General features: G+C 44.4%; 1 protein-coding gene across 1 annotated transcript in view; it reads left to right on the plus strand.

The window, feature by feature from the left end:
- The window catches only part of Nln (neurolysin), an 81,181-nt gene extending 57,086 nt beyond the window's left edge, over nt 1–24,095 (plus strand). The window contains exons 10-13 of the mRNA XM_050160442.1: nt 9,018–9,204; nt 9,536–9,664; nt 10,780–10,916; nt 21,675–24,095. Of these exons, the coding sequence (XP_050016399.1) occupies nt 9,018–9,204; nt 9,536–9,664; nt 10,780–10,916; nt 21,675–21,809 (588 nt within the window). The 3' untranslated portion in view covers nt 21,810–24,095. The remainder of the gene's footprint in view (nt 1–9,017; nt 9,205–9,535; nt 9,665–10,779; nt 10,917–21,674) is intronic.
- Nucleotides 24,096–27,247: the final 3,152 nt, after the last annotated feature.

A 27,247-nucleotide genomic window follows, 5' to 3' on the forward strand; every position in this document is an offset into this window, starting at 1 on the left:
TTATTCATTCATTCATGTTAACTTTTTTATGTGTGTGGATGTTTTGCCTGTGTATATGTATATAAACCATCTGCATACAGTGTCCATGGAGGCCAAAAGAGGCCATCAGATCCCCTGGGACTGGAATTGTAGACAGTTGTGAAAATCAAACCCTGCTCCTTTGGAAGAGAAATCGGCGCTTTTAACCACCAAACCATCTCTCCAGTCTTGTTTATTTATTTTGAGCTGAGTACTCCTCCAGAAAAATGTCCTTAGACTCACGTTCTGATAATTGTAAGATGGAATTCCAAAAACTCACAGGACCGCCCCCCTCTACACACACACCCCATAACATTCAAAGGATGATAAACCGCAGTGTAGAGTCCCTAAGGCAGCACTTTCCTGCTCAGTGTGGACTATGCCTGGCAATTTTGTAAGAAGTCATCCATTGTCTTAATCACGTTTATTAAAATAACTGAGGTCTTCCAGTGAGGGTTCATTGTTTCTGATGCAGACTCTTGAGGCATAGTCCTCATACCACCTCAGGGTCTTGTGCTTGTCCCGTGTTCTTCATACAGGTCTCCACAACTCTGTGTTTTTCATATTATTTGGCATTACTTTTGATCCTTTGAGGCAGTCACTTCAGCATTGAAAAAATACTTTCTTGAAGTTCTGCGACATTTGAAAACTGATACATAACTGAAGTTCATCTGATTCATATTGCATATGCAATTTGTTATCTATTTTACTTTTTTTAATTTACTCTAGTATTTTATAAGTATAGTTATTTTGCCTGCATGTATGTCTGTCTACCACTTGTGTGCCTGGTGCCTAAGGAGGCCAGAAGAGGGTGTTGGATCCCCTGGAACTCGACTTACAGAAGATTGTGAGCTGCCACATGGGACCTAGAAATTCAACCTGGGTCCTCTGGAAAGAAATCCAGTGCTCTTAACCAATATGTCACCTCTCCATGCCTAGTACTTCTCTCTTACAGCTTCTCGCTGCTAACCATTCATGGACAGAATTGTCCTTTTGATGAGCAGTGTTGATTCTGTCCTTTGCTTGGTCATCTCTTCATGAGATTATGAGATATGAGATATGTTTGTCTATCCTCATGTCAGACAACACGCAGCATTTTAGAATTACGGAGTATTCAGATATTCATGCTTAGAACCAGTGACCACTGCTTTTCTCCTTTTGTACACACAGATCTAGGGATTTGCTGCTTTTAAATTTCAAGACCCTTTGTACTGATCTCAAATGAGGGCAGTTGAATGAGATTCATTCTGTGTTCATTAATGCCTCTGAATTTTCCATACATGTGCACTAGACTGGTTTTACGATATGACTTCATTGTTTGGGTTCTGCACCGTGACAGCCTGGAGATTGAATGACCAGAGGAGCTCATGGAGCTTGTCACAGTAATATTTAAATGTGTGTGCAGGAACTTCCAGTTCTCAGGCATGTGGATGCCCCAGTTGACTGTGCCCTGTGTCATCATTAGGAACTTGAGTTTCACCGTGTTACACTGCCAGGTAATTTGGACGATAGCAATCAGGAGAGGCATCGCCAGTATCTGTTCCTGTTCCTGTTTCATAGTTTGCACTCTCTGTAAGCCCTGGCCTTTTGAACTTCTGCAGAATGAAAGAGTAATACTTCTCACCAGATCTCATTCATGCTGATGTCTTTGTTAGTTGTATGTTAAAAATCAGTAATGAGCTTTGAACTATTAGGAGATATTTATTTTAAGGAAACATCAGAATCACAATAAAGCTTTACTTAAAAGTGAAAGGGATGTATACAGTCAGACAATTTCAAATGATCTGACCAGAAATTGTCTGTAAACTAACAGCATTAGACTTTTCTAAATATTTGAAGTACATACCATTGTAGAGAAACAGACCCTGTCAGGGGAACCCTGGTGTTAGAACAGGACACTGTATGAAAATATATAAAACTAGGTTCAATCCCATATACCCCATCAAAAAAGAGAAAAGAAATATGTCATTTGGCCTTTTCAAACCCACTTATGTCTTCATTCATAATGTGGATACAAGCCTGGCAGAGTGGTTCATGCCTTTATCCCTGCACTCAGTAGGCAGAGGCAGGCAGATCTCTGTGAGGTCAAGGCCATCTTGGTCTACATTGTGAGTTTCAGGACAGCCAACACTACATAGTGAGACCCTATTTTGAAAAAATCAAAACTAAAATAAAATGGAGACAGTAGCAGTTCTATTACGTGTGTCACTAGCATGGTGGGGAAATTTTAATTTTTATGTTTAAAAGTATATGGAAAAACCAAGGGTCATATTGTATCATTTTACTTTTATTTCTTTTTCTTTTGGGGGACTAGGGTTTAAGACAGAGTTTCTCTGTATACCCGTGGCTGTCCTGGAACTCACTCTGCAGATCGGACTGGCCTGGCCTCTAACTCAGAGTTCTTCTTGCCTGTGCCTCCTGAGTGCTGAATGCTGGGTGCTGGGATTAAAGGCACGCACCACCACCGCCTGGCTAGTATTTTATTTTTCCATACATTATTTTTGTTTATTCTTTGATTTTTTTTAGTATTTCTATAGCTTTATGTCTAATCCAATCCTTTAGGGATCAAAACTGAAGAAATGGGATGGAAGCAAGAGGAAGTAGAGCAGTGGCCATAAGGAAATGTTCTATAGCTCAGATTCACAGGGCTGTGAGTGGAAGCATCAGGACCAGGACCTCTGCCTTGCGCCGATGATCGCTGGATACCTCAAAGTTTGATTTTGGTAGCAAGAATAGCATGAGCTACTTATTCTCCTGGGGATGGTAGAGGATGTGTTGGGGAGCAGCATAGGTATTTTATTCTCATAACTGACCTTAAGATATAATTACTAAGAGGAAGCCAAAGATATGCTTGGTCAGAACAACCCGGACTCAATACACGTACAGATTGGGCAGGCTAAAAAGAAAAATGGAGCAGGGTGGGATGCCATACACCTATATTCCCAGTGCTCTGGAACTCAGGCAGAAAGATCACAGGTTCAAAGCCAGCAAGGGTTACATAGTGAGTTTGTGACTAGCTTGAGCTGTGTAACAAGCCAGCCACAGTCACAAAAGAGAAGCAAAACCCAAAGCTGCCTAAACCTTCTGAGTGTGCCAGACCAGCACTGCTGCCTCCTCGCGGTTCTCTCGCTTAGGAGATCGCAACATTATTTCCCCACTTTCTGAGGGAAAAGGCTCAAGTCGCACAAAGGCAGCCCGGCATGCTCCAGCCACTCCGCTGCCTGCTCTGCTCCGTGCCATGTGCTCTCAGTTGGTTCGCCCACATCCAGATTCTTCATGGATGACTCCTTCCTCGGAAGTTAGTAGATGTTCTGACTTCACATTTCCCTGGGAACTTCTAGTTTGTGACTTAGACATCAGACATGATTTCTTTCAGGATGTCTCTATTGTTTTGATGTTTTGTTTTTTTTACTGTGTGTGTGTGTACACATATACATATATATAATATAATATATATTAGCACAGAATAAATCCTAACTAATATCATAAGCCAAAATGTGAATGTATATAATATTTATTTGGAGATTTACTTATTCCTTTTGTTTACTACAATTTCTATATGTGCTATTTTTTAGCTTTCTAAAAAATTATTTTTAAATATCTGTTGTTATGGCTATGGATGCCAGTGGAAGCCAGAAGAGGGCATCAGATCCCTTAAGGTGGTTGTGAGCCATTCAGCATGCTACTGGGAACTGAACTTTGTTTGGTTCTCTGGAAAAACAGTGAGTCCTCTTAGCAACTGAGCCACCTCTCCAGCCCCAGCATTATTTTTTATAAATAATGAGAGTTTTGTTGTTGTTAAGAAGAATGCTCAGAAGATTTCTTTAAAAGCGAAATTATTGATTATCTCCTGGGTGTGATATACAAATAATGGTAGGATAGAGTTAGGAAGAAGTTAGAGTATTTTGAATTTTTAAAGTTTAGTTCAAGGACATTAATGGCAATAATCCAAAAATTGAAAGCCTAATACTGTAGAGAAGTGAAGCAGATAAAATGTTAAGTACTCAAAGAACATAGCCAGGTCAGGTGGAACATCAAACTCTCTTTTAATTGCCTGAGTTAGATTCCACACACAGTGAGTTCTTACACCTCAGTATAGACATTGAACTCTGGGCATGGGCTGGGTTAGAATCATAGGGTAGCAAGCAGCATTTGGGTTTAAGTGGAAGTTGGTTTTTTTTTTCTTTTTTCTTTTTGTTTTTCTTTTTTTGGTTTCTCAAGACAGCATTTCTCTGTGGCTTTGGAACCTGTCCTGGAACTAGCTCCTGTAGACAAAGCTGGCCTTGAACTCACAGAGATCTGCCTGCCTCTGCCTCCCGAGTGCTGGGATTAAAGGCGAGTGCCACCACCACGCGGCTAAGTGGAACTTTTATTTGTTTTCATCTAAAAAGGAGTAGTTTAAATAAGTGCCTGGTTAAGACAGTAAGGCAGTTTGAAGGTAAATCGTGAATTTAATCTGTGATATTCAAGACTTCTCTAAATTGTGCATTTTTTCCTACGTCCTAGCACTGTGACTCAGGTCGTCTTTCTGTTGTTTTTTCCAGTGATGGCTAGATTCGTGGGAAGATAAAACTATAACCTCTTCGCTATCTAGTAACAGCAGAGTCTAATTAGATAGTGGTCACTTGTTTTTTGATGCCTTGCCTTGTTATATAAACTCTGTTAGCCGTAGACTCGCAGTAGATCAGAAAGATTACATTCTATTAAATCAATAGTGGGTCACTTGGGTCAGCCAGGGTGCCTCCAGAGGCCTGTCGTTTCTCCAAGGTGCATTGCACTTACTGATTCTAGCAGTCACCTTTTCTTGGACTTGGAATTTGTTATCATAAAGATGATCTGTAGTTGTAAGCAGTAAAAGGAGCTGCTCTCTTAACTAGACAATGTTAACCCGTAGTACTTTGGCCTTTAAATGTTGCAAAAACTCACATGACAAATTTAGTTAAATTTGTTGTTTTACTTTAGTGTATAAATTTAAAAGTTAATCTCACCGGGCAGTGGTAGTACACACCCTTAATCCCAGCACTCAGAAGGCAGAGGCAGGTGGATCTGTTTGAAGCTAGCTTACAAAGACTCTGGTCTACAGAGTGAGTTTCTTGACAGCTAGGGCTACGCAGAGAAATCCTGTCTCAAAAAGCCAAATAAATAAATAAATAAATAAATAAATAAATAAATAAATAAATAAAGTCTCTGTGTCATCAAGACATAGGTTTAAATTTGTAATGGAATATATTTTTGACATCCTGTCATCCATTTAGAAAAATAGTAAAGCAAAGACTCGTATTTAGGGCTGGAGAGATGGTTCAGTGGTTAAAAAAAAAAATTGGTGCTCTTGCAGAGGATCCAGGTTTAGTTCTCTACACCCACATGGTAGCTCCAGTTCCAGGAGATCCAGCTCCCTCTTCTAGCCTCCACGTAGTACACATACACACTTGCAGGCAAAAAACACAGACATAAAATAGATCTTTTTCATAAAAAGGAAGGAAGGAAGGCAGGCAGGCAGACAGACAGACAGACAGACAGACAGACAGACAGACAGAAAGAAAGAAAGAAAGAAAGAAAGAAAGAAAGAAAGAAAGCTCTATCCAACTGAAATCTAAGGCACCTTTTAGTCTCTCCTGGTGCAGACATTTTCTGCAGCAAGTGTGCTCCGATGTGTCCGTTTGTGGGGTGACATAACACTCAGTTTTAGCTGAGAGAGAGATGGACATCGTTAGCTTTCATGCTCCCAAACTGTTACTTTCGACATCCCCCAAATTGATCATGCTGAGAACCGTGTAGAGAGCTGTAGTTGGAGCATTGCATCGGGACCATCAGCTCCCCAATAATGACACGGTGACTTCTTACTGATTATGAGAGCTCAGCTGATAACAGGCGTATTTCTAACTAGCTCTTTTAACTTAAATTGACCCACTTCTAGTCATCTGTGTGCTGCCGCGTGGCTCATGGCTTTTACCTCTCCTCCTGCACGGCTTGCTCCCTCTGCTTCCAGCTGGTAACTCCGCCCTTCTTCCCAGTGTTCCCTCTGCCTGAAAATCCTGCCCAGCTATTGGCCATTCGGCCTTTTATTAAACCAATCCAAGTGACATATTTTCACAGTGTACACAGAGATTATTCCACAACAGAGAATTACTGTCAGGCTCTAGTGAAAACCTGGGAAGTGGTACAGTTGGTGATGTGGGTCAATTCAGCCACTCCACAGCCCCGCACACAAGTCCCCGACACTGCAGAGCCCGTCTCCATGTCCCCGTGTCTGCTGGCTGCGGGATCTTTTGGCCTGGGAGTTTAGTTGTTTGCTGGAAATTGAGCTTTTGAATTTTGTCAGCTTTTTTTGTCCTCATTGAAAGAAAATATTTCACTGATGTTGCCCAGTGTGCTCACAGAAATCCAGCACGGCTGACTTTTGGGAAACTGGTAAGCAGGAAGCTATTTTTAGCTTCTACTCCTTCCTTGCAAACATTGTAGAGAACATTGTTGATCTGGCCATTCATTGCCAGTGCTCTGCCCACTACAGCAGCCTCGGATAGAATAGGCCTTCTCTTCTCCATTCTGGTGACATAACTCTGGTGATTCTTATTGTCCAATTTTAGCTCTAACTCATGAGTTACTCATTTGTTCTTGTTTTTTCCTGGATATTGAACAAACCCTTCGTGTGTGTGTGTTTGTGTGTGTGTGTGTGTGTCTTTGTGTATGTGTGTCTGCATGTGGACCTTTCCCCCAGATTGTGTGTGGTGAGTTGCATGCATACACGTATGCATCTGCAAATACTGATTTAGAAATCTCCACACAAGCAAGATTTATAAATCTTCTAATTTTGTCATCTGCCATGTAGCTGATGGCATCATTTCCCTTGTTTGCACTGTTAGTATCTGCCTAAAAGTGTGGTTCATAAGACCATGAAGTTAGCATCTCTGATGCAGAATAGACAGTTGCAAACCTTTACTAGTGTACCTCAGCCTCCTGTTCAGTCTTTGAGAGATCTTCCAGTCTTATGAGGAATTTTTCTCTGGACACATACTCAAATGGCATTAAGGAGAAATTTGGTAAAGGACCATTGTTTTTTAAGATATCCCTTTAAAAGATTTAGTCACTTTTGAAATGTCATAATGTAACCCTTTTCTCTGTTTTTCTCACAATAAAGATGTACTGGGCTAGAGCATTCTTGTTAATATTTTAAGTTATGGACTCAGGCCATCTGGTTCTAAGTCCTGCTTCTGCTATTTGAAATAGTGTATGCTTTGGTTTCCTTATTTCACCAGAAGTAATAGGACTTATGTCATGCAGTCATGTGAGGGCATGCTGAGGGGAGGTCTGTGTACATGTGCCTGTGTCATGCAATCACGTGAAGACATGCTGGGGGGAGGTCTTTACATGTTAGCGTGTTGTGCAGTCATGTGAGGGCATGCTGGGGGAGGTCTGCGTACATGTGTGTGTGCCATGCAGTACACATTTGGTCACCCTGCCATTGTTCCTCAGTAGCTCTCCATCTTTTTCTGAGACAGTTTCTCACTGATACCTGAGACTCTCCTCTTCCCACCCTCCCGCTGCTGGGCTCACATACCTGCCTGTTTAATGATGCTGGCCGGCCGTGCTGGCAATCAGAGTTAGGTCCCCATGTTTATGCAGCAGAAATTCTACCAACTGAACTATCTCCTGAGCTTCTTGATTTAAATCATGTTGTTCATGTAAGAGCCAGACATGAACTCTGGCACAGGAAAGCCTTCTCTGGGTACTCACTGTTACAATACTGTGTTAGATAGTTTTACCCATAATGTGGATGTGATCTTAAAATGTTACATTCCACAATGAGGCAAAATATTCTGTTTCTAGGGATCTTTGCTTCTTTCCTTGTACAAATTTGGGAGATGATGTCCTCAACAGAGGTACCCTAATTCCAGTGCCTATTGGAGTGTTGCCCTTGGCCCTCCTATCACAGCCCCCCCCATCTAGAATCAGCACCGTTAGAATGTGAAGTCAAGCAAAGCATATTTTTGCATAGAGAGGAAGGCAGAATATGCCGTCCTTTTGACATCTGTGCCTGTGCCCTGGGCCAAAAGCAGAATGGTTATACACTGGCACCCCATCTGCTGCCTCCTCCATGGCTAAGTGCTCTGCCTGTCCCCTCCTTGGGGTGATGAAGCCTGGGAGAGTGATGGGGTGTCAGGACCCCACCCAGATGTGACCCTGTGGGGCCAGCACTAACTCTTCTCTGCTACTACAGCTTGCAAGTGTTGTGTGCGTGGTGTGATGGTTAAAAACAGTAGTCTGAGAAAAAATGGATGAAAACAAGCCATTCGCCTGTTCTGAGAAATCTTGGTCTTTCTCTTGGAAGCTTTTATATCTTACTCAAGAATTCTTGAAACTTTGGTTTTAGAACTCTTAACCCAGGCCCACCGAGTACATTCCTTCTTTCCACCACAGAGGTTCTGAACTTTTAGGTGTATTGTTTCTTTCTTCTTTCTGTTCACATGACTCATTCACTTGTAATTCATCCGCAGGCATGCTTTCCAGGCCAGGCCCCTGGCTTTCTCTACTCCATCTGAGAGCACACATATACACACACACACACACACACACACACACACACACACACACACACGAGTCTGGAATGTTGTAAGTTAACTCTTTAACTGATTTCACCTTGAGTAGTTGAGCAACAGTGGTGAATGCCCAGAAAGGCATGTGTTGAGTAAACAAGAGTAACCAACTGCAAGGAGGAGCTTGGGAGAAACTGTTTTTCCTAGGGAAATTGTTTGCCTTCTCCTCAACCCCCAGCCAGGGTCAGACTGAGAAACACTAGACAACCCTCTGCCCCGACCTACATACGACTCCAGTGCTTTGTTCTGACTCTGCCTTAAGTTTGGGGGGTCTGAGATATACTTCATTGCATGTATAGTTTTACTGTTCTGACTCTGCCTTAAGTTTGGGGGGTCTGAGATATACTTCATTGCACGTATAGTTTTACTCAGTGCTTTAAAAATACGTTTATGTTTGCTTTCTAGACTGACTTTGCACGATTTAGTGGGACAAATGTGGAAACTGACTTTGTAGAGGTACCATCACAGATGCTTGAGAACTGGGTATGGGACATCGAATCCCTGCGGAAACTGTCAAGACATTATAAGGATGGAAGCCCTATCACAGACGACCTGCTTGAGAAGCTCGTTGCTTCTAGACTGGTCAACACAGGTATGGCTCAACATTCTAAAGAAGGAAAGCAAGCAGGAATTATTTAATGCGAAATTCCTGGCTGTTCCTTCTGTCAGACTATTTTCACCTTATGAGCACCCCAGGAGTGCTGGTGCATGGAGGGACGAACACGTGAGTGTGTTGGCATGGAGATGCCTGGACTGCGTCTAAGGGAAAAGTCTCAAGTCTCAGATAGTTGGAATGCCGTTTCACCCTGCTTCCCTTTTGTGATGAGTGGGACTGGAATCAATTTTCAAATCTCTGACTTGTGGTGTTAGAACACACAGTTCTCTCTCCAACACGCTGTTCAAACCCTCTTTAACCTTATTAGGTCTCCTGACACTGCGCCAGATTGTTTTGAGCAAAGTTGATCAGTCTCTCCATACCAATGAATCGCTGGATGCCGCAAGTGAATACGCTAAATACTGCACAGAAATATTAGGAGTTGCAGCTACGCCAGGTATGACCCACTAGCACCTGATTCCATTCCCCCTCCTCAAGCCGCCCACAGCTTTCAGATAAGCACACTCTGCCTTAGGAGTTGTCCTGTCCAGATGTGCTTGAAGGAGAGGTGGCTCCAGAGTCACCACATTTCGGTGTAATCAGGCGTGAGCAATTGGCCTCCGCCCCAGCACGGCCATTCCCGTTTGGCAGCACCTGCCCATCCCCTCCCTCCCTGTGTGCACCAAGACTTCCCTGGGATTTTCAGAAAGAAGTTGGCAGAAGGCATTTCAGGGAGGAGCAGGAAACCCCTCACTTCTGATGCTAACGCCAGTTCAGGCTTTGACCCGAGGCCTGCAGTGTCTGTTAGAATGTGAATCCAGACTTACCTGTGCACTTTTAAGCAGCTAGTATGTATGCATTTGGTCAGGGAGTGCACAGTAAACCTTTTCACCAAGGAAATTGTTGGTAAAATGAATCAGACGCAGTTCTGGAGGCTAATAAGATAAGAGGGGCCTGAATCATCCACGCCTCACTTCCTGATCTGCCGCTTGTAAACCAAGGAGCAGCACTGTCTCTCTGACAAAACTCTACTTAGAGCAGCCCTGTGTAGACTCACTTGGTAAATCTTTTCTCAAAATGCTTCATTTTCAGAAATTATCAACCTACACAAATGCCATTTTAGTTAGAGTCATCTTAAATATTAAGAAGTGTGGCAGGGGCTGGGTTGTAGCTCAGCTTTAGAGTACTGGTCTAGCCTATGCCAGACTGGGTTTGATTCCCAGCTCTTGCTTTGCAGGGGTAAGGGGGTAAGGGAGTGGCTTGAGCAAAAAGTAGGGTTACTTATAGAGTATTTTCAAGGCCCATTGGCATCTATGGTTCAGTTTCCCCCTTTGAACTACCGACGGGTGTGGACAAAGTTTCAGAAAGTGTTGTTAGGTATTCCAGAGCTGGGCCTGAGCTACTGATAGGAGAAAGGCTTGTAAACACCTTGGCCAAGGGTACACACCAATCCATGAGATGCTATCACTCACTCCCTCCTCACAGCTGGGCTCCCCAAAGGCAAACTAGCTAGCTCATAACCCGATTAATTAGCGTTTGCCATCATACTGATTAAAATGTACCTTTTTTAAGGTACAAACATGCCAGCTACCTTTGGACACTTGGCAGGAGGCTATGATGGCCAATATTATGGATATCTTTGGAGCGAAGTCTTCTCCATGGACATGTTTCACAGCTGTTTTAAAAAAGACGGGATCATGAATCCAGAGGTATCGTATGGCTTTTTTTACCCCGTCGTGTTGATTGTGTGCTTGCCCCTCTCCCTTAGCTCTAAGTGTAAAAGACTTGTAGCAGCTAGAGTTTAAGGAGGAGCAGCTTTTAACTTCGAGGCCTGGCATCTTCTCAGATCATCATACATCATTAAGTTTCAGTGTACAAGTGATTAACTCTTAATTCTGTAAGTTTAAAAAAAAACTACTATGCTTTCTTGCTTATTAACATTCCAGTATATTGCATAATTAAAAATTCAAAGCCTTGTTTATGCACTTGAGAGTTTATTGCTACTAGTTTTGACATGTGCCATGCAGTGTTTCTGTTTTATAAGAGGTTGAGAAAGAAAGGTAAACTTCTCCCTGATGTAAATAGTCTCTGTGTTCTGATAGTCTTTACAGGCTTCTTTGTACATTTTCTGTGGGAGGCACCCTCTCTCTGTGGCTGGCGTACTCCACCTACTACCTAGTCTGTAACCTAAGTGCCTTTGGGATAATTTAAGCTGCTTCATTAATCTGAGCCATTCCTTCCCATGAACAGTGAGGTGACTGCCAGGTGGCTGCCAGCCAAGCCTTGCTGTTACCCACCCCAGCCTCCCTGCTCATGGACGACTCGACGGTCAATTATGTGTAAGGCTGGTATATTTCCAGCGTGTTTCCAAGCCCTGTTTGGTTGAGAAATTAGGACAAATTACCCAAATCAAACTCTAAATGCTTATTTCAATCAACTTGTTCTTTGGGTTTTTGTTTCTAGACTAAGTAATACTTCTCTGCCTACATACTGAAATATATCATATATTTTAGGTCCCCATTTCCTTGTTTCTCCCTCCAGAAAATACCTCCAGGCTAGCAACACTGTGTTATTCATTCCAAGTATTTCTTCTCCCAGCCCACCTCTCCCAGCCAGTCTCTTTGAACTGCCCTCTATGCTCCTGCCTACCGAGTCACAAAGGTCTGACATGACTCTTGTTAATAGTCTAACTTCTGCATGGCTTTCAGCATGTGTGTAGCCCACATTCCCCCACCATCTCATGTTGAGATGGTGCCCTCCCCAGGTTCTCCTATCTTTCTATCAAAGAAGTATAGTTTATATAGTTTATAACAGAGTATAGTTCATACTATCTTTAGTCTGTTCGCTTGCCCTACTGTGGAGTCGTGCTGGCTAACCTGAGCTGGCCATGCGGTGTTCCTCTGCGGTCCTCCCATGCTCTTTATTGATTTCTGTGAATCTGCCTCTTCCTCTCTTCCCTGTTACCCCATCCCCGAGTCTCATTATGTACTGCAAGGAGCCATCAGATCATGCCCCTCCTGCTTCATCTTCCTTGGCTTTGGGGATTACAGCATGAATCTCTGTGCCCAATCCACTTTCCCCCTTTGTTAAGAAAATTGAGCCAGGAATGTGGCTTAGAAGTAAAGGGGGTATTCTCTTAGCTTTGCCCACCTTCACCCATTTATTCTTTCTGTGCCTTCACTTTAAATATTATCTCCCTGAAGCCAAGAGTGGTGGCACACACCTGTAATTCCAGGATTTGGCAGGTAGAGGCAGGAGGATCAGGAGTTTAAGGTCATCTTTGGCCACGTAACAAGTTCAAGGCCAGCCTGAGCCTCCTCATAAGAACTTGTTTTAAAACAAAGTACGCTTAAAAAAAAATCTGTGACTCTCAAAAATCATACTATTCTTTAAGATCCCACTTAAAAAGCCACTCATAGGATGGGAAGGTGGCTCAGTGGTTAAGAGCATGTGTTGATCTTGTAGAGGACCCAGGTGTGTTTCCCAGCGCACACTTAATGGCTCACAACCTTCTGTAACTCCCGTCCTGGAGAATCCAGCATCCTCTTCTGACTTCTGCAAGCACCAGGCATGCATGTGATACACATCCACTCAGACAGGCAAAACACTCACAGACATAAATAATCTAAAAATATTTTCCAAAAGCTACTCATATATGAACTCTTCTAGATTATCCAACCAAAGTGATCCCCCTTCCATCTTCCTAACAAAATGTGGACTTGGTCACATGGGAAAGTCTTTAATAAACTTTTGCTTGTGTCTGGATTATTTGAAATAACTATTATATAAAATAAAAATATTCTTTCAGAGTAAAGGATTTTACACAGTATTCTTAAAATCTGGTTAGAACAAAAGCACCCCCAAATGCAGATGACACCAAGTGGTGAGATTTTAGGAGGGCTTAGCATTTCTCTATTTTTCTCATGGAACTGTTTCTTACTTTACAAAGTTTACAGATTGGTGCAGAACTCAGAACACAATAGGTTGTTGGGGGAATGTTTTGGGGAAATTTGTTTTATTTAGTGTTTTTGAGACAGTTTAGCTATATAGCCCCAACTGGCCTCAAACTATTAGCAGTTCTCCTGCCTCGGCTTCCTGAGTGCTGGGGTCTCAAGTGTGCCCCACCAAGCACAGCAGCAACAGTGTTTCAAGGAGAGGAAAGCTAGGCTGAGAAAAGCTCAAGTGTGACCCCTCCCGGCTTCTGATGCTTGGGAGGCTTCCTGGTGTAAGCGTTCACTCCCTGAGTTGAGCCTGTGTCTGTCCTTCCATTTGTCTGGCTGCGTCTCGGCCCCTCCTCTCTTCAGCTGTCAAAGCGGCAGCCACATTTGAGATCCCAGTGGATCCCAGACTGCTTGCACATCCTGCAGAAGCAACCCTGTCATCAGGTCTCTCTGCGCTTTTTATTCTCAAACTCTGTCGTTTGGCGGGCAGCCAGGCTGCTCTTCATTAGGCGAGGACAGGAGTGAACTTGGAGAGAAAAAGACCCCAACAACACGGAGCTGTTTTCTCGGCTGTTAGAAATGCCGTCCGGCTCCGTCGCGTCTCTGGACGCTGCTGCGGAGTATTCGGTGGGAGTCTACTTCTTGTGACAGGAGGCTGCTTTGAGTTTTCCCTTCTCACTTCTTTTCCCTTTCCTTTCAAATGCTGAGAGGAATCCTGTCATTTATCACTGCCCCGCCATCACAAACCTGGCTCCTCACACCCCTCTCCACCCCCCTCTCTCCTGTGGGGCTTCTAGAGCCAGCCTTTTCCACAGCCATTTGATTCCCCTGGACTGAATGCTGTTTGTTTTCGTAGGGTTGCTTTGCTTTGTTTTGTTTTACAAATATTTACTCTAGCACCTGACTTACAGAATACAAATATTTATCAAAAATTAAAAATTCTTGGCACAATAATCCTGTCCTGTGAAAAAGCTTCCATTGTTCCCACAACTGCACAAAGATAAACAGAGAAGGAAGTGCTGTTCTTCGGCACAGTAATCCAGGCACTGCCTGCTTGGTGCATGATCTCAGTCCTGCCGTGGCCAGCTCTGCAGAAGGTGACCTTAGCTGGGCTGTGTTGCCTTCAGTTTCTCACATAGGTGCTGGTTACGTAAGCAGAGTAACAATGGGAATTTTTATAGTGTAAAGCAGCGCTCCACTGGGTCTGAAGTCATGGGAACCATCCATCACCGTCTGGCATGTAAGCTGTTGGCTCAAGGCTTCACACTTCCCAACGTGGTTGGAGCATCTCGAGAAGGTAGCAGGGTGCACAAGCCCCGGAGAGGCTGGATCAGGAGACCACACTGGTTCCACTCTCTAGAAGCACATCTCCAGGCTTTCTCTTAAACGTCTGCTCAGAGCACCATGTCACACCCTGGTGAGCAGAACCACACAGAGCGCATGCTGCTCACAGGAGCACAAACTCGGGAGGGTCAAATGTCAGCCTGCAGCCTTCTGAACACAGCAGCAGCCGTGAATATTTTATGGCACAGCCGTCTTCCTTCTGCTCTGGGCCCTCTCTCCAAGTGTTAGAATTGGCCCCTTTCCTGTTACAGCCTCCAACTCTGCTACCGTGTTTTCTCTGTAGTTCTTCATATTCTTTCTAATGAGTAAAAAAACACATTTTAGCCACTTAATTAGCTTATTAAGTTGGGCCTACACTCAGAATTGGGAGGTGGTGCAGTTGGTAAAGTCTTTGCCCTGTAAGCAGGGGGACATGAGTTGGCATTTCCAGCACCTATATAAAAGCCTGGCGCGCCAACACACACCTGTAACCTACCAGTGAAGATAAAGGCAGATGATCCCTAGAACTCACCGGCCAACCCATTTAGCTAAATCAATGATTTCCAGGCTTAGTGAGAAACCTGCTTCAAATACTAAGGAAGATAGAGAGAGACCGGGAGAGAGACATCCAACACTGACCTGTGGTTACACACATGCATGCACACACCATGCTTGGACATACAGAAACACAGAACATGCACACACATGTAAACCCTAACACTTCTCCCCTCGCCCACGTGTACACATGGAGGAGAACACACATACATCCCTAAAGTCTGTTTTAGAACATGGAGAAGCCGTCTCACCCAACGTAACTTCTCTAGCCCTGACAGCTGTCTTAGTGGGAGAGCTGCTTGGGTTACTGCCCCTCAGCCAGCTCTGGTTCTCTTCCAGGATGTCTTAAAGTTCACTAAATGTAATTTCAAAATCCAGCCCCTAATCACAGGGTTGGAAAAGTGGAAGCACTTTAACTAGGGCCATTTTTTTTTAATAAGGCAACTTCATTGTGGGAAAATTTCCTAAGAGGTAATAGACATTGTGGACTCAGAGGCCGTTTGTATTGTTAAGTCAGAATTGTCTTTCTCTTTGAGAGAAATTTCTAAGCTTTATTTCTTTCATCGTGAAGAACCACAACCAGGTGTTGCTTCAGAAAGAAAGACTGGAAAAAAAAAAAAACAACAAGACTTTGATGTAACTATTGGCTTTCAGTCTATGATGTCACAGGAAGACAGTATATGCAGTCGCATATGGGGACATAGGAAGGCTGCTGTTGGGAGTGGAAAAGGATTGCTCGAAGAATTCAGTGATTAAGAGTGGCAGGACTCTTCGGCTCCCTCTGGGTCTCCGTCCCTAACAGCCCCTCTCTCCCCTCAGGCTCAGCTGCAGTCCTGTGCAACCACAGAGTTTTCTTGACTCTGAGCCTTTAACAGCCTTGGATTTCGCATGATAGAGACTAGAGACAAAGGAAAGAAATGGGATTCGTTCTTTTTTTTTTTTTTTTTTTTTTACCTGAGACAGAGTCTGACTGTGTGCATCCTAGGACAGCCGTGAAGGTGTGGTCCTTTAGCCTAAGCCTTTCCCGGGTGCTGGGGTTATAGCCATGTGAATTCCTCTTCAAATATTTCCAAGTACAGACTCCCCAGTCTTAAGTCCCGGCCAATGCAGGCAGTCTTTCTTTTCTCTTGGGGGTTGGCTAGGGATTGAACCTAGGACCTCCTGTGTGCTAGGAAAGTGCTCTACCACTGGTTCTAAGGGGCTATACCCCCAAGCTGGATTGCACTAAGCTGCCCAGTCTAATATTAAAACTCAATTTTGTAGCTCAGGAAGGCCTTGAAATTGTGATCTCCCTGCCTCAGCCTCTTAGCCTCCCAAAGAACTGGGATTGCATGTCTATGCCACTGGGCCTAGCTTTCTTTCTTTCTTTCTTTCTCTTTCTTTCTTTCTTTCTTTCTTTCTTTCTTTCTTTCTTTCTTTCTTTCTTTCTTTCTTTTTTTGAGACAGGTCTTCTAGTATTGCTGAGACCACCCTCAAACTTGCCCACTCCCTACCCCAGCCTCGCAGGTACTGGGATTGCAGGTGTGGGCCACCACGCCCAGAGCCCAGTTATGCATCTCTTCTCTCCCTTTCTAGGTCAGAAGGCCCTCTCGGATCTCTCGGGAAAGAGGTTGTTTTAATACAGCTCCTCTACCTTAAAGTTTTGCATATCTTGGACCTTACTCCTGGTTCCCCCCATTCCTTCCGCCCTCCTAAAATGCACAGCTACCAGTGCGTGTTTTCCTTTCTGCCCTCACTGATCCAAGGTTGGTGTGAGGTCTCAGGAGACCTCTTCAACGTCAATGGTTCTGCCTGCCTTTCTTCTCTCCGTCTTCCTGGCTCCCAGCTCCGGCCCCCCAGCCTTCCTCTCTCTCCCACCTTGCCTTTTGTCACAGGCCTTGTGGTTTTGTAACACACACACACACACACACACACACACCGCCTCACCCTCAGAAAAAACAAAGGGCGTGCCAGGGAGAGCACTGTGGGCTGTGAGACATCTCAAAGTCCATTTTGCAGACAGGTGGGGGAGTATGCCAGGAACCCAGATGTCCTCACCTGTCCTGGGCAGGGTGCTCACTTTGCTCCACATTAAAGGCCACAAGCCTGGCTCTGCTCTTGGAAGGCTAGGTTGAAAGGCCACGAGAAAACCACTGTGTGTGCTGCCTACAGGATACAAAGCTAGTGGGAGCCAGTCCACTCTCCTTCCCATGTTCTCGTTCCTGATAGATGAGCATCCTGAAAGGGTAATTACATTTGCCATCAAAGTAGCGCTTCTCTCTCCCACTTCTATTCTTCCTAGACTATATATTTTTCCTCCCTGAGAGTGGAGGTGAAACCTCGAGCTTTCTTCTAGCTTTATTAGAAGACAGAAGTAATTTTAAGGAAATGTCAAAGCAAGAGTGTAGCTATTTCCCTGAGCATAGATAAGTAAGTGTCCTGGGGGCGGGGAGAGAAGAGTCATCAGACCCCATTGTGTGTCCAATAGCATGAAAAATGTAAGGACAGTTTATTCCCATTTTACAGATAAGGAAACCAAGGCCAAAAATTATGTAACTAGTGTATCAAGATACAGTTCAGGCCTGGGCCTGACTCCAGAGCACCTAACCTTCCTCAGATCCTCAGGGTTAGAAAAGGCTTACACAGAGCCAAAAGATACTTGCTGTCCAGGACTCTAAACCTCAGTGGCCACTGATTGATTTCCCTTCCTAGGAGAGCCCTAGCATCTGACTCTCTGCAGTGACTTCAAATGTTAGGGCCCTAGAGTTTCTCTTCCTGCCTTCCTGACAGTTCAGGTTTCTTTATTGCATAAACACCATTGAATGGCTGGAGGCCAACATTCCTTCCACCTGTGGCAGACTTTGCCCAGCCCCAGCCGGCTTCCTACTCATAAAAACTAGCTTAACTACTTACTGGGGTTGTTGTATTATTTTGGGGGTTTGTTTTTCGTTGTTTTGTTTTGTTTTTTCCTTAACAAAAGCTAGGTCCTGTTACCAAAATGGCTCTTAAACTCTTCTCAAAGCTTCATTGCAAGGGAAATGGAACTATTAAAAGACCATTGCTTTATAATTGAGGAAATTGAATCAACTTGTTTAGAGACAGAAGCAGCAGAGGACTGAGCTGTACCAAGCTGTTCTGAGACAAAACAGTGCCCTGCTCTGACGTGGCTCTGCAGGCAGCAGGCCTGCGCCATCTCTTCACTCAGTGGTGAAGTCCCCAATGCTTCCTTGACCTTCCTACTGAACTACCGAGTTTACAGCCGTTGGTGGAAAGCTTTGTCAGATGTTGCATCTTGGGAGAGATCTTAATGTTTTGTTCTTTTTCTGTAATATTTGAAGTATAAATACCATAGTTTTTTGTTTTGTTGTTGTTTGTTTTGTTGTTTTTGAGGCGGAGTCTCCATGTATAGCCTTGGCTGTCCTGAAACTTGCTGTGTAGAGCAGGCTGGCTTCAAACTCAGATATTTGCCTGATTGTGCTGGAATCAAAGGAATGGTATATATTACATGCAGAGCTTGGACATGGAGTGTCTGTGAAAAACTGCTCAATATTGCCAGGTGTGTGGGGACACAGCTGTAATCTCAGTGCTTGGCAACCTGAGGTGGGAGCAGAAGGATTGGAGACCAGGTTACACTATATAGTAATAATAATGGGCAACTGGAGATGTAGCTCAGGTGGGTGAATGCATGCCTAGCATCCAGAGACCGTTGAATCTGATCCCAAGAACTGTGTAAGCCAGACATAGTGCTGATACTTCTTATCTCAAGACCCGTTATTATTGACGTTGGGTGATAGATACCTGAGGATCCGTTACACTGTTCTCTCTACTATTCATGTATATTTTGTTTTCCTTATTACAAGCTATTAAATATTTTTGTAATTCTATAAAACTATCATCCGTTGTCTGCTGTTTCCACACTGCTGTGCCCACAGAGAACAGGCTTCCCTTTTCCACACAGCAGTTTAACACTGTGGCCAGACTGAAGCACACTGAGCAGTGAGGGAAGGGATTAAGTACCTGTGGACTAAGGAGCTCTGGTCTACCTCTTGGAGTGGTGGAGCCTGTGACAAGGACAGCCAGCTGCATTTTAGCGTGGCAATTGCTCTTAGAGTGGGGACATTACTGTAGACCATGTAAAGGAAAAAAAATAAGGATTTTTTTTTATGATTTATTTACCTTTATTTTATGTACATTGGTGTGAAGGTTTCAGATCCCCTGGAACTGTCTTTACAGACAGTTGTGAGCTGCCATGTGGGTACTGGGAATTGAATTCGGGTTCTCTGGAAGAGCAGTCAGTGCTCTTAACCTCCGAGCCATCTCTCCAGCCCAAGGGGAAAAAAAAATTGAATTGTTAAATGTATTCTCTGTACCAAAATGACACAGACTAAACTGAGCTCCAAGTCCTCAGTGGCACAGTTATTCAATAGCAGTACCCTCCCTCCCTCTCTTCCTTCTTTCCTTTCTTTTTCTTTTTCTGAGACATTGTTTCTGTATGTAGCTCTGGCTGTTCTAGAACTCCCTACCTAGAATTCAAACTATCAACTGTGAGCTTATGTCATCATGTCCAGCTCAGTACACCGGGCTACATGCAGCTGAGAATAGCTATGAATATATATATGACAATCCAAAATAGATTCATCAACTTACCTAAAATGTTTTGAGGGATTTTGATTTTTTTCTTTTTTTGGTTATTTTGTTTGTTTATTTGTTTTAATCTTTTTTTTCCTAGTAATGTCATTGCAGGGTTCTTACCTATAAACTTTATAAATGTCAGCAACCTGTCACAGTGTCAAAAGATTGGACACATCAGCTAGATTAGTGGTTGTCAGCCTGTGGGTTGCAACCCCTTTCAGGTCAAATGACCCTTTCACAGAGTTCTTCTAAGACCCTCAGAAAACACAGATATTTACATTGCCATTCATAACAGTAGCAAAATTACAGTTATGAAGTAGTAATGAAAATTTTTTTGTTTGCTTTTGTTGTTTTTTTTGCTTGTTTTTCCGAGACAAAGTTTCTCTGTATAGTTTTGGAGCCTGTCCTGGCACTGGCTCTGTAGACTCACAGATATTGTGCTTTCCTGCCGCTTTAAGGGACAAGCCATGCCCACTCCCATTACCTCTGACCTGCCCGCCGCCATCTTGGCCCCTTCCTTTTCTGCGTCCTTGATGTGCGCTCTTGTTCTCTCTGTCTCTTTCTCCTTTTATCTCTTTTCTCTCCTTTTATCTCTCCTCTCTCTCTGTCTCTCTCTCTCTCCCTCCCTCCCTCCCTCCCTCCCTCCCCCCCTCCCTCCCCCTTTCTCCTGTAATAAATATTTTACCTTTATGCCTATCTTTTGTGTCTATGTGTCTGTTACCCGCGGCCACCACCCACGCTGGCTCGTGCCCTCCCACTGGTGGGAAGCTGCAGTTGCTAGTGGCATGGCGGGCTCCGCCAGCCCGCCCCGGGGATCTTGCGGGGAGGACAACCGTCTCTTCGGGGCTAGCACCTGCGCCGCAAACATCTTAGAAATATTTTAGGAATAAGAACAGAGATCCACCTGCCTCTGCCTCCCTGGTGCTGGGATTAAAGGTGCGCACAACCACTGCCTGGCCTAACAAAATTAATTTTAGGGTTGAGGACCATCACAACGGGAGGAACTGTATTAAAGGGTCACCGCATTAGGAAGGTAATAAACACTGTGATAGTGATTTTTAAATTACAAGTGATTCTTATTTATACATGAAAGACAGCCCCAAAAATTCTGTCAGTTTTTATTTCGTGACTCTTGTAGGACATTAACTTAGTGGATTTCACTCATGTTTTGTTTTACATAAGTCTCTTATGGCTGCATCAAGCAGGATCTTGTGTTCATTCCAAGCTGAAGCTACTTTATCTCTGGCAATTCTCTAGTTCTTCCTGTGCGCAAAAAGATTATTGGCCCTATTGATGAAATCACACAATAGCTATAAACGTGAGTGGTATCTGTTTATTTTATATGTGCATCTGGAATTAGGACTCACTGAATTCATTACAAGGACAATGGAAGGATGTGTAGCAAAGGTAAAGATGCCGAGCGTTGTTGCTGAGCCGCAGCTATTTTCTTTCAGCTTATCTGCTTGTGTGTTTATGTAAACAAAACTGAACTGTGGTTTAAAATTCCAGACTTCCATCTCCTGTCAGGCCGGTTCTGACCCCTCAGAAATTCTTGTCACTTGACCATTTATAATAAGGCTGGTTGGGCTTCTTTGTGGGGGTTTTGTTGTGTTTTTCCATGAGCCTGCTATAGAAATACCTGAAACCATTCGACAGTAACCATGCTCCTGCCTCAAAGCACACACAGCCGACTTAACCTCCACAACCCTTGCTCTGCTAACCTCTGAATCTCGTTGGAAATGGGCTAACAGGCAGTCATAGACTGTGTTCCTTTTGGCTGTTGGTGTGTAGGTTCACAGCTGGGAATCTAAGGACACAAGACAATACTAGTGGACAGGGTAGAAGCCTGAGGCTGAAGCTGCAAACCCCTTAGCTGCAGGAAGGAAGGGTTGAGCTGCCCTGTCGGCAGGAGGGAATGTCTAGACCGAGTCAAACTGCAGCCCCTCTTCCTCACCCTCACCCCTTTCTCCCGATGCCTGGGGATTTAGGGGATTGCTTCGCCCGTGAATTATTAGGCATGATGTTTTCTTTTATTAGGTTGGAATGAAATACAGAAACCTAATCCTGAAACCTGGGGGATCTCTGGACGGCATGGACATGCTCCAGAATTTCTTGCAACGTGAGCCAAACCAAAAAGCATTCCTAATGAGTCGAGGCCTGAATGCTTCATAGACCGGGGGGATCCTGGGAGCCATCCATGTCTGGAGGACAAATCAACACCGCCATGTGGTGCCGGCCTGGAGACTGAAGGGAGTTTTACAAATGAAAACTTAGATTTCTATTGATTTGCTTTTGTTTTTTAATTTTAAAAATTATACAGATATAAATGGAATTATAAATACTGTGACCTAAGAAAAGACCCACTAAAATAATTGTACTATAAAATTTCATAAAAATGGATTTGATTTCTTTTGATAAAAGTTTCATATGAATGTAATTTGATTTTTTTACTATTATAATCTAGATAATATAATGTAAGAGGGCTAAGAATTTTTTAATTGAATCACAAACATGATATAATTTGATCCTTGTTATATCTTAAAGTTTTATACTTGAGATTTCTGAGCTGATAAATGAATCATCACATTCTCGCTGGTAAATGTTTTCTCAGAGCCCTGTGTCACCTTTGACCCTCCGCCTCCCAGCTGAGTGTCACTTCGCCTTTTCTGCATGGCTCAAGTCAGCAGAATCTATCTCAGTAGTTTATCCTGTACAGTGGGCTTCGCGAGTCCCAGCTTACTGTAACACCTAATTATGTTTCTCCACTTAGATTTTTTTTTTCTTTATAAAGTTCAATTAGGCAATATTTTTTAAATTTTAGTTCTACATGTTACAAGTTTTGTGTCTTGCACTAAAAGCCTAATTCCACTTCCACATGAAAGATATCAAGTCTTTGGTTGAAGTCACAAGTGAGACAGTAGAGTAATTTCGGATGTCTTTTGGATTCTTCTGTTTCTTTTATTTTTGCTCTGTATTTTTTTTTATTTTGCTTTTATTTTCTTTGTGTGAAGTAATATCTCACTCTGGAGCCTGATTAGCCTGGAACTCATGGTAATCCTCCTGCCTCAGCCTCCCAAACCTTAGGAATGTGAGCCACGACATTCCACTTAATTCTTGCATTCCTAGTTCCTAACAACAGATTAGACTGTGCCTCCCTACTGACCCCTCCCTGGATTCAGTAGGTAGACAAGCCTAGGGAGAAAGGATGCTGGGTGGAGCCAAAAGTTTGGAAAACTCCAGAAAAGGTGCTTTGGAATGGAGAATTTGAGAAGAGTTGCTCCCTAGTGTGGCGTGGACAAGCGAGCTGTGGGGAAAGGCTCTCCAGGAGCTGCCCCCTGAGGGGATTTCTACGTGAACTTCCAGATGGAAGTCCAACTCAGCAGCAGATTAGTGTGCTCACACATTTATTTTAGCCGGGGTCTGCTCCCAAAGGAAACAAGTAGGCTACCGAGAAGAAACAGTGAGTGAACTGTGAGCATACGCCCTGCAGGGTCTATACACCATTCTCTTAACACATACATGAGGAAGGACTTTGCTGGCTGGGGACAAAAGGAGAACCCTTCGGTTCTCTAGGCCAAGTGGACTTTGTGTTAAATAAAACATTATGTTGTGTAATAAAGTTACACACAGCAGAGAATGTCAAGGACTTGCACGCAGAAGGAAAGCCCTTTTTTCTGTAGTTTGGTTTTGTGGTGCTGGGCAGCAAACCTCCGGCTGCTTCATCCATGCCAGCCATGGCTCTGTTCTCCCCAGCTGTGTTTACGATGGTCTTAGAAATCTCTGGGAGCTTCTCATATCTTTGCGTACCCCCCGTCCCCAACTTTTGTTTTCCACTCTCAAACAAAAGAAAAAATTCTCTCTTCAGCTTTTTACTGTTATTGCCCACTGCATCTCCTTCAGAATAACTATCGTGAATCTTACTTCACTTGGGAAAGCTAACGGTTGGTGTGTAAAAGACTGCACACAATAAAGTCACATCACTGGCCACAAGAACAAGCTCACATTTCTTTCGTGTTTTAATGTCAAAGCTTGTATTCACAAGAGAGCAGACACGGCGTCTCAGCCACCCAGCCGCCCAGTGCTGTGCATACAGGCGGATGCCACCATAGTGCGTTTTTATTTGGTTGAATTTTCCAGGATGTTCTGTTTCCTCATAAAATGCAGGTTCAGCACACCTGTTCAGCCATGCTCTTCCCCTGTTCTCTGGCCGATGCCTTTTCCACCTGCTAATTCCTGCAGCCCAGAACCTGGCCTAAATTTCCTCCCATGCTACTGTGTCAGCAGCATCTGCTGTCAGAGAAGCTGTGTGCTGAAGAAAGCTCCCACCGAGTCATTCCGCCAAGAGCCTTAGTATCTCTGTCGACACGACACCTCTGTGACTGAGAGATATGACTGGATGGTTCGGGCAAAGTGGATTCCTAGCTATTGAGTGTAGAGAGGGCATTAAAGTCCTTTAGCAAGAAGTTCCTCTCAAAAGTATCCATGTATAAGTAACAGCTGGAGTAGTTGCATATGATCGTGATATTGAAATTAAAAGACTCCATTACTGAAACAAACTTGAGGTTAGTCGAATCCCATTGCCAGGCATAGGTAAGGCCTCTCTGGGATAATGTTACATGGCAAACAAAAGTCTTGGCAGTTTCTGGCCAAATTTCAGTATCAGCTCACTTTTTAGCATACTTGGTGGGAAAGCAAAAAGCCTTTAAAGACTGGAAGAAGTTCATTACCAGATCAAAAGTCCCTCTGGATTTCAATTTGGCAAGCTCCCGTGAGGACTGGAATACTGTGTTCCATTCTAGGAACCACATTATGAGCAGGCTTGGGTTAAGCATTACAGTGTTTGCAGACACGGGAACAAAGTGGTGCTGACTTTGAAAATAGCCCTCCATAGGAAGGTTCTTCTGGAGCACAAATTCTCACTGTCTCAAATACTTGCACAGTATGGGAGAGCTGATGTCATGGCTAACGATGTTAGAACTTAACGGTAACGGTTAGAAAATAGCAAGTTTCTGTTCAGTAGGAAGAACAGCTCCCGTTGATTGAAACACTTCTTGTTGTTGTTCGCGTGTGTTCGTGTGTATTCGTAAAGAACCTGTAGCTCCCAGGAGTGTTGCATAGGAGGTTCCGTGGGTAAGCTCTGAGGTTTCCTTCTGTGATGATCAGAGAAACATCATTCAGGTGAAATGTTCATATTCTGGGTCTTATAGAAAGGGCACCAAGAACTGGGGATATAAAATATCCGCCGGACAAGCACGAGGACCTGAGTTCAGATCCCCAGCACCTAAAAAAAGCCAGGTATGGCTGTTATCCCAGAATAAGAAGGTTATGGACAGGAAGATCCTCAGCTCACTGGTCAGCCCGCCCAGACAAATTGGTGAACCCCGGGTTCAGTGGCAGCCTGTCTCAGAATAAATGGAGAGACCTAAGAGGAAGATACGCAGTATTGGTCTCTGGTCTCTTCATGCATCCTGGCACACACACATGCACGTGAATGTGTGCACAATTCATGTGTCATACACAAGCAGAAAAGGCACTGCCATGGTATGGTATGGCTTTCCTCATACTGTGGCAGACCGCTGGTGGCTGAAGTACCGTACCCATCTGTGGATTGCCTGTATTTGCTGGAGTGTCTCAGTCTTCTGTGGACTCTGCCGTAAGTGTTAACCCTGACGGTCAGCTTGACTGATTCAAGAGCCCCTCGGAGACTGAGGTGCACCTCTAGGTGTCCAGGGAGGGTGAAGAGGGAAGGCCTGTCTTCAGCAGCCTTGGAGCCCATATGTGATAAACTAGAAGGAAACTGGAAGAGCAGGTCTCTCTTCCTGATGTCCACCGTGGGAGCCCCTACCACTCTGCCTCCTCCGCACCCACCCCTTCACTGGCTGGAGCTTCTGAAATCATTGGTGCTGACATGTCTAAAACTTATCTCTTTTTGCAAACCCACTATTCTCGTAAGCTCCAGGGAGTCGACTTGGATCTACCTCTTACAGGTCAAATGGACTCCAGATAAGTACTGTCAATCAACAGCCTTAGTTTCTCTGTCTACTGCCTGTTCCTTTGGATGGGATCCCCACACCACCCACCCCTTTGCCTGGTCTTGGTATTCCCCTCCCTCAGTTACCAAGACCTAAGAAAATAGTTCCCCCCCTAATTATCTCTCTTTTGCCAGCATCCTGCCAGGTCCAGGTGTCCCCTCAAAAATCTGCATCCCAGGCAGCATCAGAATGGCTACGTCCATCCAGGTGGTCCAACCTCACAGACTGCTTCAACTAGGCCTGCACTTCCTAGCGCTGGGCAGTCCCATGGAGCCGAACAGCGTGTGAAACAGCCAGCTATCCCAGGACTTGCCCCCCCCCCCCCGTCCCACCTTTCTCTGGTCCTGGAAAGATGCCAGTGCTCCCACTCCTTCCTCACCAGCTACCCCTTCCTATTTCTATAATAAACAAAAGCAAGGAATGTTAGTTCCCGCCCTGTCACCCAGGTGCCTTTCCACCATCAGCTGTGCGACAGATGCACCTCTTAAAAGTGCCGGTAAATCACAATGCCTTCTCTGGCTCCTCTTACTTTCCTGTCTGTCTGCCTCATGTCCTCACTCCTCTAAAGCCTTCCACTCTTTCTCTCCCCCTCTCTCCTGTCCCACAATAAACCTCTTACACTAGATCTGTTAGCATTCTCTTAGGGATATACCTTGGCAGGGCCGCTGCAGGTACTCTCCCACACATTGCTTTTTGTCCTTTCATTTGCCTCCTCCCCTAATTCGTAGCCCCTTTAACTTTTGCGTCCCTGCTTTCTGCGTGCTGAAATTAAAGGCACTCGCCACCACGGCCCAGCTTTTTTTTTTAAGCGTATGTATGTGTGATTGTATGAGTTCATGTGCCTCAACTGCACGCAGGATCCTGAGGAGAAAAAGGCATCAGAGACGTAGAATTGGAATTACAGACAGTTGTGAGCTGCCACATGGGTACTAGGAATTGAACCTGTGTCCTCTGGAACAACAGCCAGTGTCTTAAGCCCTAAATTGTCTCTTGTAATGGTCTGTCCTATCCCTTTAAGAGACAAGCCACGCCCACTCCCCCCCTCCACTGAGGCAAGCTGATTTCAGCTTCCAGCCTGAGTCCTCTCTCTCTCTCTCTCTCTCTCTCTCTCTCTCTCTCTCTCTCTCTCTCTCTCTCTGAGGCAGCTTCTGTCTCTCCCTTCTTCCCACTTCTCCCCTTCCCCCCTCTCTGTTTCTCTCTCTGCTCTTCCCCCTTCTCCCATTCCCTTCCATAGCCCACTAAATAAATATCCAACTTCACCCTGCATGGAGTGCTCATCTGTCTCAGTCTCTAACCTGCCACATGGCTTCCTGCCTGGGACCTGGCTGCCTTTGTGGCCTGCCGTGGTGATCTTGGGACCCGCTGCCGGCTGCCTGCCGCCACTCAGGGACCTGCTGCATAGTCTCATAGCCACTGCCCACTGCCGCCACTCGGGGACCTGCAGCATTTTACTTAAACCATTACATCTCTCTCTAGACTTAGAAGCAAAGCTTTGGTAAAAGAAAAAAGAATTGAAAATTCCTAAAGTAACAAGGATTGTTGGAAGGGACTTGCTGGGCAGAAGGGCTTTAGCAGGAG

This window comes from Alexandromys fortis, unplaced genomic scaffold, assembly GCF_014885135.2.
Source record: "Alexandromys fortis isolate MF-2015 unplaced genomic scaffold, M_Fortis_MF-2015_v1.1 scaffold_76, whole genome shotgun sequence".
Classification (NCBI taxonomy): Eukaryota; Metazoa; Chordata; class Mammalia; order Rodentia; family Cricetidae; genus Alexandromys; species Alexandromys fortis.